The following is a 15451-nucleotide window of genomic DNA, read 5'->3' as shown; positions in this document are numbered from 1 at the left end:
TGCAGGGAGACCCCGCTGCAGGGAGACCCCGCTGCAGGGAGACCCCGCTGCAGGGAGACCCCGCTGCAGGGAGACCCCGCTGCAGGGAGACCCCGCTGCAGGGAGACCCCGCTGCAGGGAGACCCCGCTGCAGGCACAGCCAAGGGGCGCTGGGCAAGGGCTCCTCCTGGACTGCTGCAGTTCCAAACCCTGCAAATTCTCAACAGAGATTCCAGCCACATAATTCAAACTGCCTTTTCTGCAGTGAATGTCCCAGAACACACACAAACCAGATGATTCCTGGGATCTTCTTAAAGAGAAAGACCAGAAGGTTTCACTGAGCACTCCTCATCCTCACCATCTACATCTTTTTGTGAAACACACAGAGGAAAGTGAAAAAGCAAGGTGCTGCATATCGGGGCTTCAGACAGTAAGAGCAAAAGCTTCTGCAGCACTCAGAGGCCCTGACACAACATGACAGAGAAGTCCAGCGAGTAATAGGGGTCCAAATTGCAGGATTTTTGTGAAATCTAAAGGTTATGGGACAGTTACCCAACCAAAACAGACACCTTAAACAGCTCACTGTGCTCCTCACTAGCTGCTCTGCCACACAGCTCACTCTTGGAAATTCAGAGGATATTTCTGTTTAATATCAGCCCTCATTTTGGCCGGGGCCAACCTGCACTGCAGCAATCAGCCCCTGATCTGCAATTCCCTCGTGCCATCTCTGTGCGTGCAACCAAATCATGCTGTCCTGCCTGCACTGCTGTGACACAAAGACAAACTGCCACAGCTGCGTCCCGGGGATCTTTCCTGCAAATCAGTTAATTAGCTGCAGCGAAGGAGGAAAATATGTTCCAATGTTCATTAGTTATTTAACAACACGAGCTGTGTTTTCCATATTAATTACATGTTCTGGATAAAGGCTGTTGCCAAAATACTGGCCATAAATGGCACCACTGGCAGTCTCCAGCTACAAGGGCTTTGTTCTCCTCAAAAGCTCATCCCCAAGGTTGTCACCCAGCAGAGGAGCCAGAGCAGAAATGGGGTGACCATGTCAGGTACAGGCTCAGGTCTCCTCAGCCTTCACCAGCTCCAACTGGTACCTCTCTGCTGGAATCCATATAGAGCAACCAAAGGAACGAAGCTGGTTTTAATTCACAGCTGAACTACTTCTGCACAAACCATTCACAAGCATCTCCACTTCGGAATGAAAGTCATCCACTTCCATTGTGATTAAAATCAGTGTAGCTTTGGTTCCCTCTATACAAAGTCCACAGGGTGACTTGCATCAGAACAGCAACAAGGCTGAGTTAAAATCAATGTGGTTGTTTTGGCTTAAGTTTGAGACAGTGAATGCCTCAGAAGCCTGTAAAAAATTGTTGTTTCCGCCCAGTGCACAGAATTCCCCTTGGAGAAGTTTCAAAAGCAGCCTTGCCAGGGCACAGATGAGCTGTGGGTAAAGGCCTGGCCAGAGGCAAGAGAATTGACTTCCCTGTGCTGAGAGCAGCCCAGTGACATTTCCCAAGCAGCAGAGCCTGGTGTCCTGTGAGCCAGCCCCTTCCCCCGTGTCAGCAGCCACAGTTCCTGTGCTGCAAAGAGCACACCAAGAGCAGCTCAGTCCCAAAAACATCCCCAGCCACCCCCAGCACCCCTGAGCCAGGGGGCAGCTGGACCTGTTTCACCTGATGGCTCAAGGACAGAACTCTCTGACCAGCAGGAGCTGCAGGGGCCAAGCAGAGGTGAGGTGACCCTGATTGCCCCACAGGCTTCTTCTTGATGCTTTTGAAGCCAGAATGTCCCTTCCCTGCTCCCTCCTGGTTGGATGACAAACCAGTCTGTTATCTTAGCAGCAAGGCTGAAGGCAAACACAGAGCTCCTCCAGCTGCTCCAGTTTCACCATTCAAACCCGTGTGTTTCACCATTCAAGCCCATTCTGCTCAGCACACGGAGCAAAGCAGTGAATGGGAGAAATCTCAGCTCCTGTGAGGACGAGCAGAATTGCCCTTTGTGCTCCTCCTTGGCCACTGCCTGCCCTTGGGACCCCAGCGTGTCCCTCGGGGTGGCCCTGTCCCATGTCTGGGTTCAGAGCATACTGGTCCACAGCTACTCCCGTCAGCCCAGCCCAGCCCTTGTTAGTCTTCCCTTGTTTTGCATCTGTCATGCTGCTGCTGTAATTAATCTTAATTAGTCACCTCCCCTAACACAGCTTGTGACATTCAACCATCAACAACGCATTCCCAAATCTCACACAGGCTTTTCAATCTGATCTGCTGTCCACCCACACTGCAGGTCTCACAACAATCAAATCCTTCAACGGCCAATGCAGGAACAAACCTGTTAAGAGGAGATTTATGGCAGAAATTTCAAATACAATCATTCATGCTCTGTTGTTTAGGCCTGTTTTTCAAAAAGATGAAATAGAATGATTGTTTCGGAATAAACCTACTGCAGTATTATTTATGTACCAGTTACAGATACAACCAAAGAAAGCAAATATATTATCTCAATTTTCCAACAAAAGACAGACTTTATATGGCTTTGTTGCTCCTAAACCACAAATAAAAAAAAATTTTAAGAAGACAATTGCTACAGGGCAAGAGGCACAGGCAACACAAAGACTTTTACTACCCTGCTATGGAAACCTGCTTGAAGAGCCATGTCCTGATTAACAGCACATGATCTCACTGGGAGGAACAGACAACTCTGCAGGCAAAGTGCTCCTCGGGGCACAAGACAGGGAGAGCTGAGTCCCTGGGAGCCAGAAGTTTTCTGCATTCCCCAGCAGAAGGTCATGTTCAGCCACCCCACTGGGCCACGGGCTTACAGGAGCAGGGAAGTGTCCAACAAACAAGCACGGCCAGTTCAGAGCCACTGGTGCCTGGAAACACCAACCCAGGGTCTGGGCAGGGCCAGAAGGCAACATGGTGCTGGAGCCCTGGCAGGTGAGAGCCCCACAGACACACAGCCCTGGCAGGGGAGAGCCCCACAGACACACAGCCCTGGCAGGTGAGAGCCCCACAGACACACAGCCCTGGCAGGTGAGAGCCCCACAGACACACAGCCCTGGCAGGTCAGAGCCCCACAGACACACAGCCCTGGCAGGGGAGAGCCCCACAGACAGACAGCCCTGGCAGGGGAGAGCCCCACAGACACACAGCCCTGGCAGGGGAGAGCCCCACAGACACACAGCCCTGGCAGGTCAGAGCCCCACAGACACACAGCCCTGGCAGGTGAGAGCCCCACAGACACACAGCCCTGGCAGGTGAGAGCCCCACAGACACACAGCCCTGGCAGGTGAGAGCACTGCAGGGATCACACCCAAACACCCCAGCCGTGCTCAAGGGAAGCAGCCCTTGGCCTCGGGCTGCTGGGAAATCCTGCAGCACTGCCACCCCCAGCCAGGAGCCAGGCTGTCCCAAAGGGTGCAGGGGACAAGGACAGCCAGGCCGTGGTGTCCCCAGATGTCCCTGAGAGCTGCCCGTGCCCCGCACGCCGCGGGCCGGGAAGGGACCGGCGGCACCGGCTCACTGCTCACCGTGTAGAGCTCATTGGTGACTTTCAGCAGCTCTTCGTGCATCTGGAGGCCAATCTCCTTGCTCTGCAAGACAGAAACAAGGAGAAGTGAGTCTGTTATGCTCAAAACATGCAGTTCTAAAATGAAAATACACTTCAGAGGAATCATAAACATGAACACACAGTGCAGCAAAGTCTCAAAGTTTCAGAACTGCTGCGTATTCATTTGAGGTTGGTGTTTGCACATGGATCACCCAACCTAGGCTTCAGAGACCAGGAGGAGGAATTTCACATAGTTTAACTTATTTATCCTGCAAAACAGATCAATCTAAAATTACAGGCAATACTGCTTTTTCCTTCCACTGGTAGAATTCACTCCCAGCCCACAGTCAACTCCCCATTTGGGTATAACACACAACACTCTGGGGACTGGCAGAGACTCACTTTGAGACTGGCAGGGTGTACATCATCCAACAGCCATTTATGGGTTTGCAGCTCCCTAGATTAGCATTCTCCAGCCCCACAGCATTATCACCTGTCAATCTGTCTTGATCTGAAACATTCTGCTGCTCTGTGATTAAACACTGCTGCTGCTGGACCTGCAATTTCCAGCCAACGCTGGTATTTCAGAGCAAAGATTATCAGGGCTCCCCAGCACTGGCATCCCAGGTTTACGTTTCCCTTGGCTATGACACACCACCCCAGCTTCTCCTCAGTAGCTCATTTCACTATTCTGACCCAAGTGAACCAAGGCATCTCTGAAAAAGGACATTACAAAATAGCTACACCATAGTTATATAATAAAGTTTCCAGTTTCACAACAGCAGCAGCCAAAGTTCAGCCAGCTGAGGAGACACTGCCAGTGAGGAACTCCTGGCATTCTCCTGTCTGCTGAAATCCCATTATCAGCCTGTGTTTTCCCTCTCCTTGCCAGGCAGGATGAGGCAGATGCATTTGCCAGCCTCCCACAGCATGGACACAGCCCTTCTTGGAGAGGCCACAGCATGGGGAGCTGCCCAGCACTGAAGCTTGGCTGCAGATCAAACCAACTCCTCCTGCAACCCAGCAGCTGGAGGTGCTGGATGTGCTCGCACTGCTTTCCTGCCTGCCTGTAATTACACCACAAATCTCTCCATGGAATCTTCTTGGCTAGGAAATACTTATTATAGCTTGAAGATGTGTCTAAACTGAGTATAGACACCCCCCTCCTCCCTCCCCTAAACCAAACCAAAACAAAATTGAGCAGTTTCTTCCCAATTTCCTCAAATAACTCCAGGAAGTTTTGTGCACATGGGCAGGGAAAACAACATTCCATCAGGCTGAAGGATGAGAGACGGGCTCAGCACAGAAAGGTCCTCTAATTCCAGTCAATGGGATAACCTACATACTCTAAAAGTTTAATCTAGATTATTAGAAGTTAGACTTAAAGCAAAGCCTGAAGCAAGGAGTCTAAAGGGTGAAAGCCTGGGGAGGAGGACAGGACAGGCTGGTGGCAGAAGCCAGGCTGAGCTGCAGCTCCTGCCTCAGCCCTGGATTTCCTGCACGGCGCAGGGCAAGGCCACAAAGCTGTAATTGTCAAACCCAGTTTTAGACTGTGACATAGAGCAACACAGGCAGCCACAGGTGGGGAGCACAGTTACAGAGCCATTTGCTTACAGACACTGTAACCCAACACCCAGCCCCTGCTGCAGGGAGCCACAGGGTCTGCGGCATCCTCGGGGGAATCCCAAAAGGGCAGGGTCCAGAGTGAGGATGCTGGAGCCTCTCTCAAGCACAGGCAAGTGAGCAGCTGAAGGACTCGCCTCTCCTCCAAGCCTGCTGCCTTCCCTTTGTCGAACGGAGAAATTATCTTTGTGTGCTTACAGGAAACAACACCAAAACATCATTCCAGTTCCCTGGAACCATCCACAAAACCCAAACTACAATTTAGCTGCTTCCCTTATGCCTCACATTCCTCCTAAAACCCACAGTTGCTCACTGAGACAGCAATGGCTTCAAGTTAGCAATTTATTAAAATTCCTGCCACTACTGAGAAAGTATGGGGAAGCAGCAGCATGGATGACTGGCAAACAGAGAACATTTATTCTAAAGACAAAGACAAGAGCTCCCATCCAGACACTATTTCCTCATCCAACCTCCATCCAGGACAATGCAGCACGGGGTGTCATTAAATTCACTGTCACAGCACATAATTAAATCCCACACTGGGGAATAACCCAGCACCCTTATTTTGGTCATAGCAATGCTCTGTCTCAAATGTGTAATTCCCTATATTCCATAGCTGGAAGAAGCATCAAGCTTCCTTCCTCCTGCCACAGCAGAAGGTTGGAATGCAGCAAACACCTGCCTGGCAATGGGTCCCTCACCCTGGTTTGAGTCTGCCAGGACACGCTGTGAGGTTTCATGGGGACAGACTCGCCCTGACAGCAGAGCCAGCCAGATCTCTGCAGGGACAATCTCAGCATCTCCATTTATTGCCCATTAGCAACATCCACACACTCGCCTGGAGCACCTCCTCCTGCATCGGGAACGTGACTCACGCTGGAAGCTCCAGGGAAATTTGCCCAGCTGAGTTTTCTTCCTCTGCTTTCCTCCCAGAGTGCCAGCGTGGTTTGGGTTGGAAGGGTTCCCAGCCAGACACGAGGGAGGCGTTGGAGCCACGGCTGCCAGGGGAGAGGGGCAGGGCCCTTGGGTGGAGAGGAACAAACCCCAGCCCGGCTCAGTGATGGGGCCCCCACTGCTGCCAGCCTCAGCCAGGGAAGGGGCAGCTCAGCACCCCAGCTCAGCACCCCACATCTTTCCAGGCAGATTACCACTTGCTGAGCAATTGCTCCTTAGTTCTGCTCATCCTGTACCCCGGGAGCCCTCCCTGCCACTTCGCTGGGATCGTTTACATTTACATAATGAACGCAGCAAACACAAAACCCCTGGCTCCTTATGTCCCCGCAGCATGTCACAGGCCATTAATAAACTCTAGAGGGGAAGAATTAAAAGTGACATTTGTGGAAAAAAATGTTACCCTAATTTACCATCAAAGAGCAATCTCCAGCACACCCAGCAGCTGAACCGTGGCTGCGGGTGCTTTAACCCTTCTGGGCCCGGGTTATGTGCCAGCAGCCTCACCCAGCCTCACACCCCTGCAGGAGGGCTTGGAGCTTCACCCACCACTCCCAAAGCCAGACTGGCCAGCACAGAGAAAGATCCCTCCTCTGAGCAGCCTCGCACGCTGCAAGGCTGGATCCAAGATCCATTTACCAGCAACACCAGTGCCCAAGGTGCCACCGAGCACTGCTGTGCAGTGGCAAGTGCAGCCTCAGATCCCTTCAGACAAGGTGTGCCATAGGCTGAGAGAAATAAATAACCTGAATACACCCAGAAGTGGCAGCCTCCCTGTCCACGTGAAAGGCAAACACTGACACAAAGTAAGTCATTTCCCTGATTTAGCTGAACAGTATTTCCAGGGACAGGTAAGTCTAAGGAATAAACACAGTGCAGTCACAGATGCCCACAGCTGTAAAGGTTCCTCTGGATGCAAAGCAGGGGCTGGCTCTGGCAGGCTGCAGAGTCACACCAGCTCTCCTGGCAGGAGACAGAGGAGGGAGAAACAAGGAGCAACCATTTCTATTGGATTTAAGTACTGAGCCTTAGAAGTTGAAATTTCAAGTTCAAAAATTAGGGGAGATGGAAGAAAACCAAACACAAAGAAATAATTCTGCTGAATGGATGAAATAACTTCACCATCCTGTCCTGGCTGAGGACTGACATACAACACGAGAACACTCAAAACACTGAATATATGTCCTTGTTTACAAGCTGGCTGGATTTGTCCTGGGTTTCCAAATGAGACACACCATCCACAGACATGGGTAAGAAAAACAGAAAGATAGTTTAAACACAAGTGTCAAAAAACCGGTTCAGTGCAAAATGCAAATGGGAGGAACACTTTGAGACAGAACTGGACTAACCAACATACCCCAAATATCTCCATTTCTGGAGGGCAAGAGAGCAGGAAAAGGGATGGTATCCCATATCAAATCAGCCAACACAAACCCGACCTTGCAGTCTAATTTCTAGGTCAGATCTATAAACTAGAGGAAACTGGCCATAAAAATATCACATGAAATTTATTCTCCAGTCATACTGAAATTTCAAGATAAGCCCTGATTATGAGCCTTCTCCTGCTGGAGAGGCAGGTGCCCCATGGCTCACCCTGCTCCCTCGCTGGCAGTCCCCAGCTGCCCTGATGAGAACACAGCCACAAGCACACCCTCTGCAGGGATTCTTCATGCTCTTACCACACTCCTCACCCTCAAGGAACAGTCCTGGTCCCCCTGACTGCGTGATTCTCACAAGTCTCTGATGCTCCTTTTTAATTTGGTTATCATTAATAATTCTGTATCATCAGCAGATTTTGTCACCTTACTATTCAGGCTTTTTCCAAATAATTTATTAGGAACTGCCTTGGAACTCTCTTTCCCTTTTTTCCCCCCCCGTCTTTTAACTAATCATTAATCCAGAAAACAACCCCTCCCTACTCTTCAACAGCTCTTCAAGAATTTCAGCTGAGGTCCTTTTCAGTGAAGGCCCTGTAGCAGCTACTGACATGGTCTCTGGCTCCTGGAAACACCTCCACTGAATTTCTGAGGCATGACTCTTCCCTTCAGGAGGCCACAGTGACTCCTTCCTCGTACCTGCCTCATAGCAGGTACGCATCCTGCTCCTGAGCATGGTTCCACCCAACAAGCCTGTTCTGACCCGGTCTCTGAAGCCCTCCAAAGAGCCTTCAAAGTCATCCCATTGCCACCTCTCATTTCTCTGGCACTGACACTTTGAGCACCAGGTCACACCTCACACTCGAGACTTGACAGGTCTAGATCTCAGTTTCTTTAAAACTCTAGGATAAATACCACCTAGAAAGACTTTTCATGACAGTCCCTTGCAAGATTTGCTCTCCAGCGTTTGAGAAATCTATTTTAGACTGAAACAGCAGGATGGATGCTCATGAAGGGAGGCTGCCCAGGTTACCTTTTTGAAGAGCCTGATGACATCCTCGCTGATCTGTGACAGCCGGACGATGACATTGTTCATGAAGATGTCATTCAGGGTGGCGTGGTCTCGGCTCTCCCGACGGGTCTGCGTCAGAACCAGGTACCAGCAATTCACAGGGGAAAGAAGGTGCTGATCTTTCCTAGAGAATTGTGGGAAAAAAAACATCAAAAAGGTCAGGTGAACACATCAAAAAGGCACTTTTAAATGAACTTTCAAATGAATGTTGTCAGCACACTGCCTCCCTCCCCTGCACGCAGTCACTGGGATTCAGGGTGTGACCTCTTCTTCCAGCTGTACCAGCCCTGCCATGCAGGGATGTCCACTGCACACAACACCTGGACCACACCAGGCCCCCAGCCAGCCCCCTCCCAAACTGGGTGCTCTGGAAGAAGCACAGGAGGAGACAGCCCTGGAAAGGGAGAGTTTTGCTCATTCCTTCCACTCTCACTATGAACACAGCTGTCACTCCCCTGCAGAAGGACCCCTTGCCACCCAGTACACTGTGCTGGTTTTAGTCCACTAGAAAGGGCTCATGAAAGGGTCCTGCACCCAACACCAGCTCTGAGTGTCTGTGCACAGCGTGAACACGCTCAGGTATGCTGGAGGGGACAGCGTGCAGCCTGCATGCACCTCTGCATGCACACACAGACACACCAACTGCACACGGAGAGCAGGAGGGGTCTGTGGGGCTGGGGCCACGCGAGGCACAGCACCAGGAGGGGTCTGTGGGGCTCGGGCCACGCGAGGCACAGCACCAGGAGGGGTCTGTGGGGCTGGGGCCACGCGAGGCACAGCACCAGGAGGGGTCTGTGGGGCTGGGGCCACGCGAGGCACAGCACCAGGAGGGGTCTGTGGGGCTGGGGCCACGCGAGGCACAGCACCAGGAGGGGTCTGTGGGGCTGGGGCCACGCGAGGCACCGCGGTGACTGCCAGGGCTGGGCACGGCCCGCTGCACATGGCCACACGGGGACAAAGGAGGGAAGGGACTGTAAATCCCAGGAGTGTCACAGCCCCATCAGAATAATGACACACATGAGCAGCTGGTGCAGATGAGCCCAGTAAGGGCAGGTACAGAGCAGTCTGGAAGAAAAAAATGTATTAAGGGAGTCTCTGGACATGAAATGGACAGTGAGGACTCAGCAGGAGCAAACTCTGAAATCAAGCTGATCCGACTGACACCACCAGCACTTGTGCCCAGGTGTTCTAGAAGGGTGGAGAGCCACTGTCACCTGTGGACACTGAACAGCAGCAGCTTCCAGAACTGTAAGCAATGGAAAGCCCTAATTCTGCTCTGAGCTAATGCGTGAAGCCAGACACCCCTGAACCTTTGTGGGCTCCATCTCTGAACCAGAGCTCCTTACTGGCCAATTCCTTCAATTCCCTGGTGCACACTGCAGCATCCAGCACCACACAACCAACACACAACAGTCAGATGCCAGAAGGACAGAGAGGATCTGAATAGCAACTCATCAGCAGCAGAGCCTGGCATAAGGCAGCAGTAAAGCCTCACACTGGAGAGACTGAGTAAACAGATTAAATGGGATTTAGTAATATGGAATAAATAGGATTTAGTATTGTAACAGCAGAAATCACTGCTCTTGCAGATGAAACGGGAAAAAATCACCAGGGGTTAAAGGAAGAAACAGACTGTGAAGAGCCTGGGGCTGGTGAGAAGGGCAGCAGGCAGGCAAAGCCCAGGCTCTCTGTGAAAGGCACTGAGCAGCAGCTGCAGTCTTTGGCCACTGAACTGAACAACACGAGTTTCATCTGGAACAAAGGGCACAATTCCAGCTGAGAGACTTTCACAGATACCACTGGCAGAAGAAGAGACAGGGACAAACACTGTGGCCCAGGAAGGCAAAGGTGGAGAGCTTGGGCCGAGGTGCTGCAAGGAGAGCAGCAGGACCGGCACCTGGGCCCATGGCACCGGAGCTGCTGCCTGGCCCTGGGGCACAGATTGTGCTGGGCACAGGGCACAGCCCATCCTGGGCACAGGGCACACATCCTGCAGGGCACAGGGCACACATCCTGCAGGGCACAGGGCACAGCCCCTGCCAGCTCACATCTCACCGGGCACAGCTCCAGCACTGCTGGTGCTGCCCAGCGAGACCCCGCACCCCGACACCGCCGGAGAGGCGGCTGTGCAAGGGACACAAGGGACACAGCCTGCAGCAGCTGCTGACACCCTGCACGAGCAGCAGGCATCGCCCCGCAGAGCCAGCCCGACACCTCTGGCCCTGCAGGCACACGGGGAGCAGGGAGCAGCCCCAGCTGCAATGGGCAGTGGCCTCTGTAGAGGCCTCAGTGGCTAGCAGAATGGCACAAGCCAGTATCCTCACCACACTGCAGTCACCTCCAAACTGAAAATCCGAGTCAAGCTTGTTTTGCTTTCTATTTTTTTCAGATATTTTCTGTCCTAACCAAGCTCACAAGTGTGAGCTGCTGAAAAGAAGCTTCTTTTGAAAACACATATTTACATATTCATGGTTTCACAACTGCATCACTGGTTTGGTTCTCACACAGTCCCAGGACTCAGTTCATATTTCCTACTTCAAAGCTTTGTTTCACAATATTTCCACAAGGATCTGCCTCCGTCCAACACAGTACAGCTAAGCACAGAAAAAACACATACTTTATTGGAAATAAACTGCAGTAAATTCCATTTCCAGAAACTGCTTCCAAGCCTGAGCCTGCCAGCACAGCACCTGGACAGCTGGTGACTGGGCTACACAGAGAAACAAGGGCTAGAGACCAGGGCCACCACTATTTCCACAATGAAATCACGGCTGAATTCAAGACCCTTCAAAAAATCAAAGGGTTTGACTCCTTCCTGCTCCCCAATTCCCATTTTTTTGGTATCGCTCAAGAGGTGTGCAGTAAGTGTAACTGATGCAGCACAGGTCAGGGATGCTGTGGTGGAAGTCTTGGAAGGAGCCACGTCCAGTTTCTTCTGTGAGCCCCACCCAGGGACGGGACAGACCAGGTCACCGCCGACAGGATGGACTTTACTGCACCTCAGGACTGTGCAGCTACACACCGGCCTCCAGTGCTCACAGCAACCTCAGCCCATCCTCCTGCACCAGTCTGCCCTGGAACACGCACTCACTTGAACTGGTGCTCCCTGGAGCTGCGGATCTTGGAGGAGAAGCGCTCAGCCAGCTTCTCCAGGCTGCGCGAATACTCCAGCTCGATCTCGGCCTTCCTGCGGAAGAACTCCTGCAGGTCCTGCAGCAGCTGCAGGCGCGACTCCGACTGCTGCTCCAGGCATTTGAACTGCTCCACCAGCTGCGTGCGGATTTCTGCAGGACAGGAGGAAGAACAAAAGACATCAGCCACAGACACTGGCCAGGAAGGCTGTCCTTCCCTGTCCCAGAGCAAACAGCACTGCGCTGCCAGAGCTCCCTCCAAGCCCTGGGGTGAATTCAGGGCTCAACAAGGCCAAGGGATCTGCTTCCCAAGAGAGAGCAGAACAGTGCCACTGACCAGCCTCACATTAAACCTCACTCTTTGTCAAAACAAACGGTCTTACAACACTGAGACCAACCTCAGAGCTTGCAATTGCCTTTTGAAACCAGAAACGAGACTTCTATCTATCCGATACTACCCTGAAATCACACACTATTCTCATCTAAACGAACACATTATTTCTTCATCAATGTCCACGTGAATACCTCCAGGATGGCCAGCACTGACTGTAAGGAAGGTGGCACTGCCATGCACTCTTCTCTCACCCCACCCCCCTGCACTGCCGGGTTTCCCAGGTGAGAAGCCAAGGCCCCTGGCAGAGGAGGAAGGGTGAGGCAGAGCAGGGATGCTCAGCACAACTGCTGCCTCCGCCCAGACAGGGCTGCCCTGGGACTGTGGGCATCTGCTGCACACACACACAGACATTAGCCCTCACTCACAGCAAGTTGTAGAAACTCCAAAATTAAGGACAATCCCACTCCATAGAGAATGCTAGAGATACCTTTGAATGTTAAATTCTCTGCTAAAAGAATGCAGGAAAGGAAACTAAATTGCAAATGAGGTTTCACAACAACTGGTATCAGTGCCTCAGTCTTGATTCTCTGTTTCCAGTTTGCTGGTGTGCAGCTCTCTGTCCCTGGCACACTTTGACCTTTGTCAACAGAATTTCTTTGTTTTTCCTATGCCTGTAACGTGTTGATTTGACCCTTCTAAGTTTCCTTGCAGGAGTTCAGCCAGGTCAGTGCCAGCCCAGCACACAGAGGCAAAGGACAGGCTCTGCAGGCAAAGGAGCTGCCAGCCATGACCCTAAAGCCACCCAGTGACAAACCCTCATGACAACACTGGAGATGGGCACTGACCCCAGGGGCTGCTGCTGCATGCTGAATGGGAAGGGTTTGTGCAGGAACAAAATGAAAAGCTGCTGGCATCAATGCAAAGACAGATGTGTAGAAGAGAGAAGGACAGTGCTTCAAGGCTCCCCGGAAGTCAGTGCTCCCAGGGACATCTCCAACAGCTCCTGCACTGCTTGCAGCCTTGCTACATCCATCCTGTCCATTGTGGGGGATTCACAGGCCTGGAATCCCAACCTCCAACCAACTGCCAATAATGTTTCCCATGTTAGATAATCCTCTCTTCAGCACCCAAAACTTTGCCTTTGGCTCCTCAGTTGGCATCAGCCACCATGGAAGCCAACCCCAGCAGAAGGACAGCAGGACATCCTGTAGAGCTCAAGGGCAGGCAACACATGTGAAGTTCAGGATGGGATAGTGAATAAACCCAATTCTACACAGGCAAACACTGGTGAGAAGCAGGCAGTGGGAAACTCTGGATAGTTAAGACTTGCAAAGGTTGGAGCCTTAAACCGACACGAGAGGCCATGGGAGCCAGGCGTGCCCCAGCACAGGGAGCCTGAAGCCGTGGGATTGGTGATGCTGCAGCCAGCAGGGCCGGCTGGGAGCCCTGCACAGCCCTGCCCCAGCAGCTGCACACCAGAGCCGGGCCCTGCAGGCGAGCACCCTCCTCCTCCTCCTCCAGGAGATGTGGGTTTTGGCACAACACCCCCTCCCCAGCCCCGCCAGGCCAGAGCCACGCTCTGGCTGCTCAGACAGGGACAGACAAAAGCAGAGGTTTCTCTAGCAACGGGCTGGGATGAAAGCTGCCGGAGCCTCCTGCCCCTGGCTGCCTGCGGGGAGCAGCACAAAGCCCTGCTGCCAAGCCCAGCACAGGCTCCGGGGGCAGCCCACCCACCCCCGCGGGGCCGGCCAGGACGCTGCATTATCCCACCATCCATCCCGGAGAGCAGGATCCTCCCGCCGGGCAGCCGGAGACAGCCGCTCCTCTAACATATGCTTCGCCCCACTGATTGGTGACAAGTGAGAAAATATGCTTGGCAACAAAAGCCATTATTTTCTCACAACTGGGATTAGACCCAATAGCTCATTGCAAATATAGCACAGCAAGCTGGACTCAGGGAGGAACCAATTCTTACACAAATACAGAATACACTAACAAGGCCATTTAACTCTCAATTGTTTTTATGCCCCCTTCAGAGTATCCATGTGCTGCCCTCCCTATAAGTCCACACCTCTTCATAACAGAAATACCTCAGATGGATTTTCCAGTGCTTTGTCCTCGCAGCACACACCGTTTCCCTTGGGAGAGCTCTCAGGAACACACAGCTAATGCAGCTCGAGCCTGGATCCCTGATGAGACAGCAGCCAGCTGCTCCACCAGGAAAACCCCAGCTGCGGGCAGGTGTCGGCAGCGCGGCCCCAAGAGCGGCCAGAACCTCTGTGCCACCCCAGGGAGCTGGGCTCAGTCCCCGCGGGCAGGGACGTTGGCAGGGCAGTTTTGAGAGCCCAGACGTGTCCACGGGACTTTCCTGCTGCCGGCACCTCTGGCTCTGCTTTCCCTGCACAGCAAGCCCCCAACGCCGACACGGGGCAGGGAGCAGCAGCGGAGGGATGCAAGGATGGGGCTGCCGGAGGGCCTCCACCTTCCAGCGAGGGCTGCAGCCAGGAGAGGCTTTGTCAGGTGCCAGCAGTGACACCACTGAGCTTGAACAGCCAAGGAGCTGCAGGGCCCAGGCCTGGAGCATCCACAGACAGAAATGCCAGGGGCACATCCGTCCCGAGGGGACCTGCAGTGAAAGCAAACAGCCCAAAGCCAGCCAGCAAGCTTCCCCTCTCCTTCCTTCCGTGTGATTAGTAACATCACTGCCTAGACAAAGACAAGAGATATGGCTCCCGGTAAAACAAAGAACAAGACAAGCCTTTTATCTGAAACTAGACTGTTCCCAGTTGGAAAAAAAAAAAAAAGGAGCGAGAAAGGAAAACACTTCTCTCTAGTAAGAGAAACAACTCCTGCCAGTGGCACTGGCGCTTTTCAGGTTTTTTTAATGTGTCTGTAATCCTCAGCCCGTGCCCGAGCAGCAGCACTTCACTTGCACAGCCCCAGTTTTCCCTCGTACCTACACCAAGTCCCCACACTGTGACTTGCTGGGCTGTGAGGCAACACCTTCATCTGCAGCTACTCAGAAGGGAAGTGAAAATCTAAGAAACTCTATCTTGAACCCAGTGGCTTCTTCTCTCCTTGGAAATCCCTGCCCTGGAGCAGCCCCTTGCTTAATGCAAAGGAAGCTGAGAACAGGTCCTCGCTGTCCAAGAACAAATATCACAGTTGATATGGTGACAATGAAGCCTTGAAATGACTAATAGTAAGCTTAGCAAGCACCAGAACAAGGTGGCAAAGCTCTGCCACCGGGAGGCACAGCAACAGCAGATCCCACATGCTGCTCCTCACGCGGTCCCCTTCCCTCTCCTGTCCTTGCACAGTGGCTGCTGCTGCTGTGGCATTTGTCATGTACTGCACACAGGAGCTACTGACAGCTACTCCCTTCAACACTGTCTCTGAATGCAGACCAGAAAGCAGCCAGCCTGGC

The 15451-nt window shown here is 52.6% G+C and overlaps 1 protein-coding gene across 1 annotated transcript in view; it reads right to left on the bottom strand.

Moving 5' to 3' along the window:
• Positions 1-15451, bottom strand: part of SRGAP3 (SLIT-ROBO Rho GTPase activating protein 3) — a 70515-nt gene that overhangs the window by 28467 nt on the left and 26597 nt on the right. The window contains exons 2-4 of the mRNA XM_063411218.1: positions 11651-11843; positions 8521-8683; positions 3518-3580 (exon numbers count right to left, since the gene is read on the bottom strand). Of these exons, the coding sequence (XP_063267288.1) occupies positions 3518-3580; positions 8521-8683; positions 11651-11843 (419 nt within the window). The remainder of the gene's footprint in view (positions 1-3517; positions 3581-8520; positions 8684-11650; positions 11844-15451) is intronic.

This window comes from Prinia subflava, chromosome 14, assembly GCF_021018805.1.
Source record: "Prinia subflava isolate CZ2003 ecotype Zambia chromosome 14, Cam_Psub_1.2, whole genome shotgun sequence".
NCBI lineage: Eukaryota > Metazoa > Chordata > Aves > Passeriformes > Cisticolidae > Prinia > Prinia subflava.
This window is presented reverse-complemented; position numbering and strand designations above follow the sequence as displayed.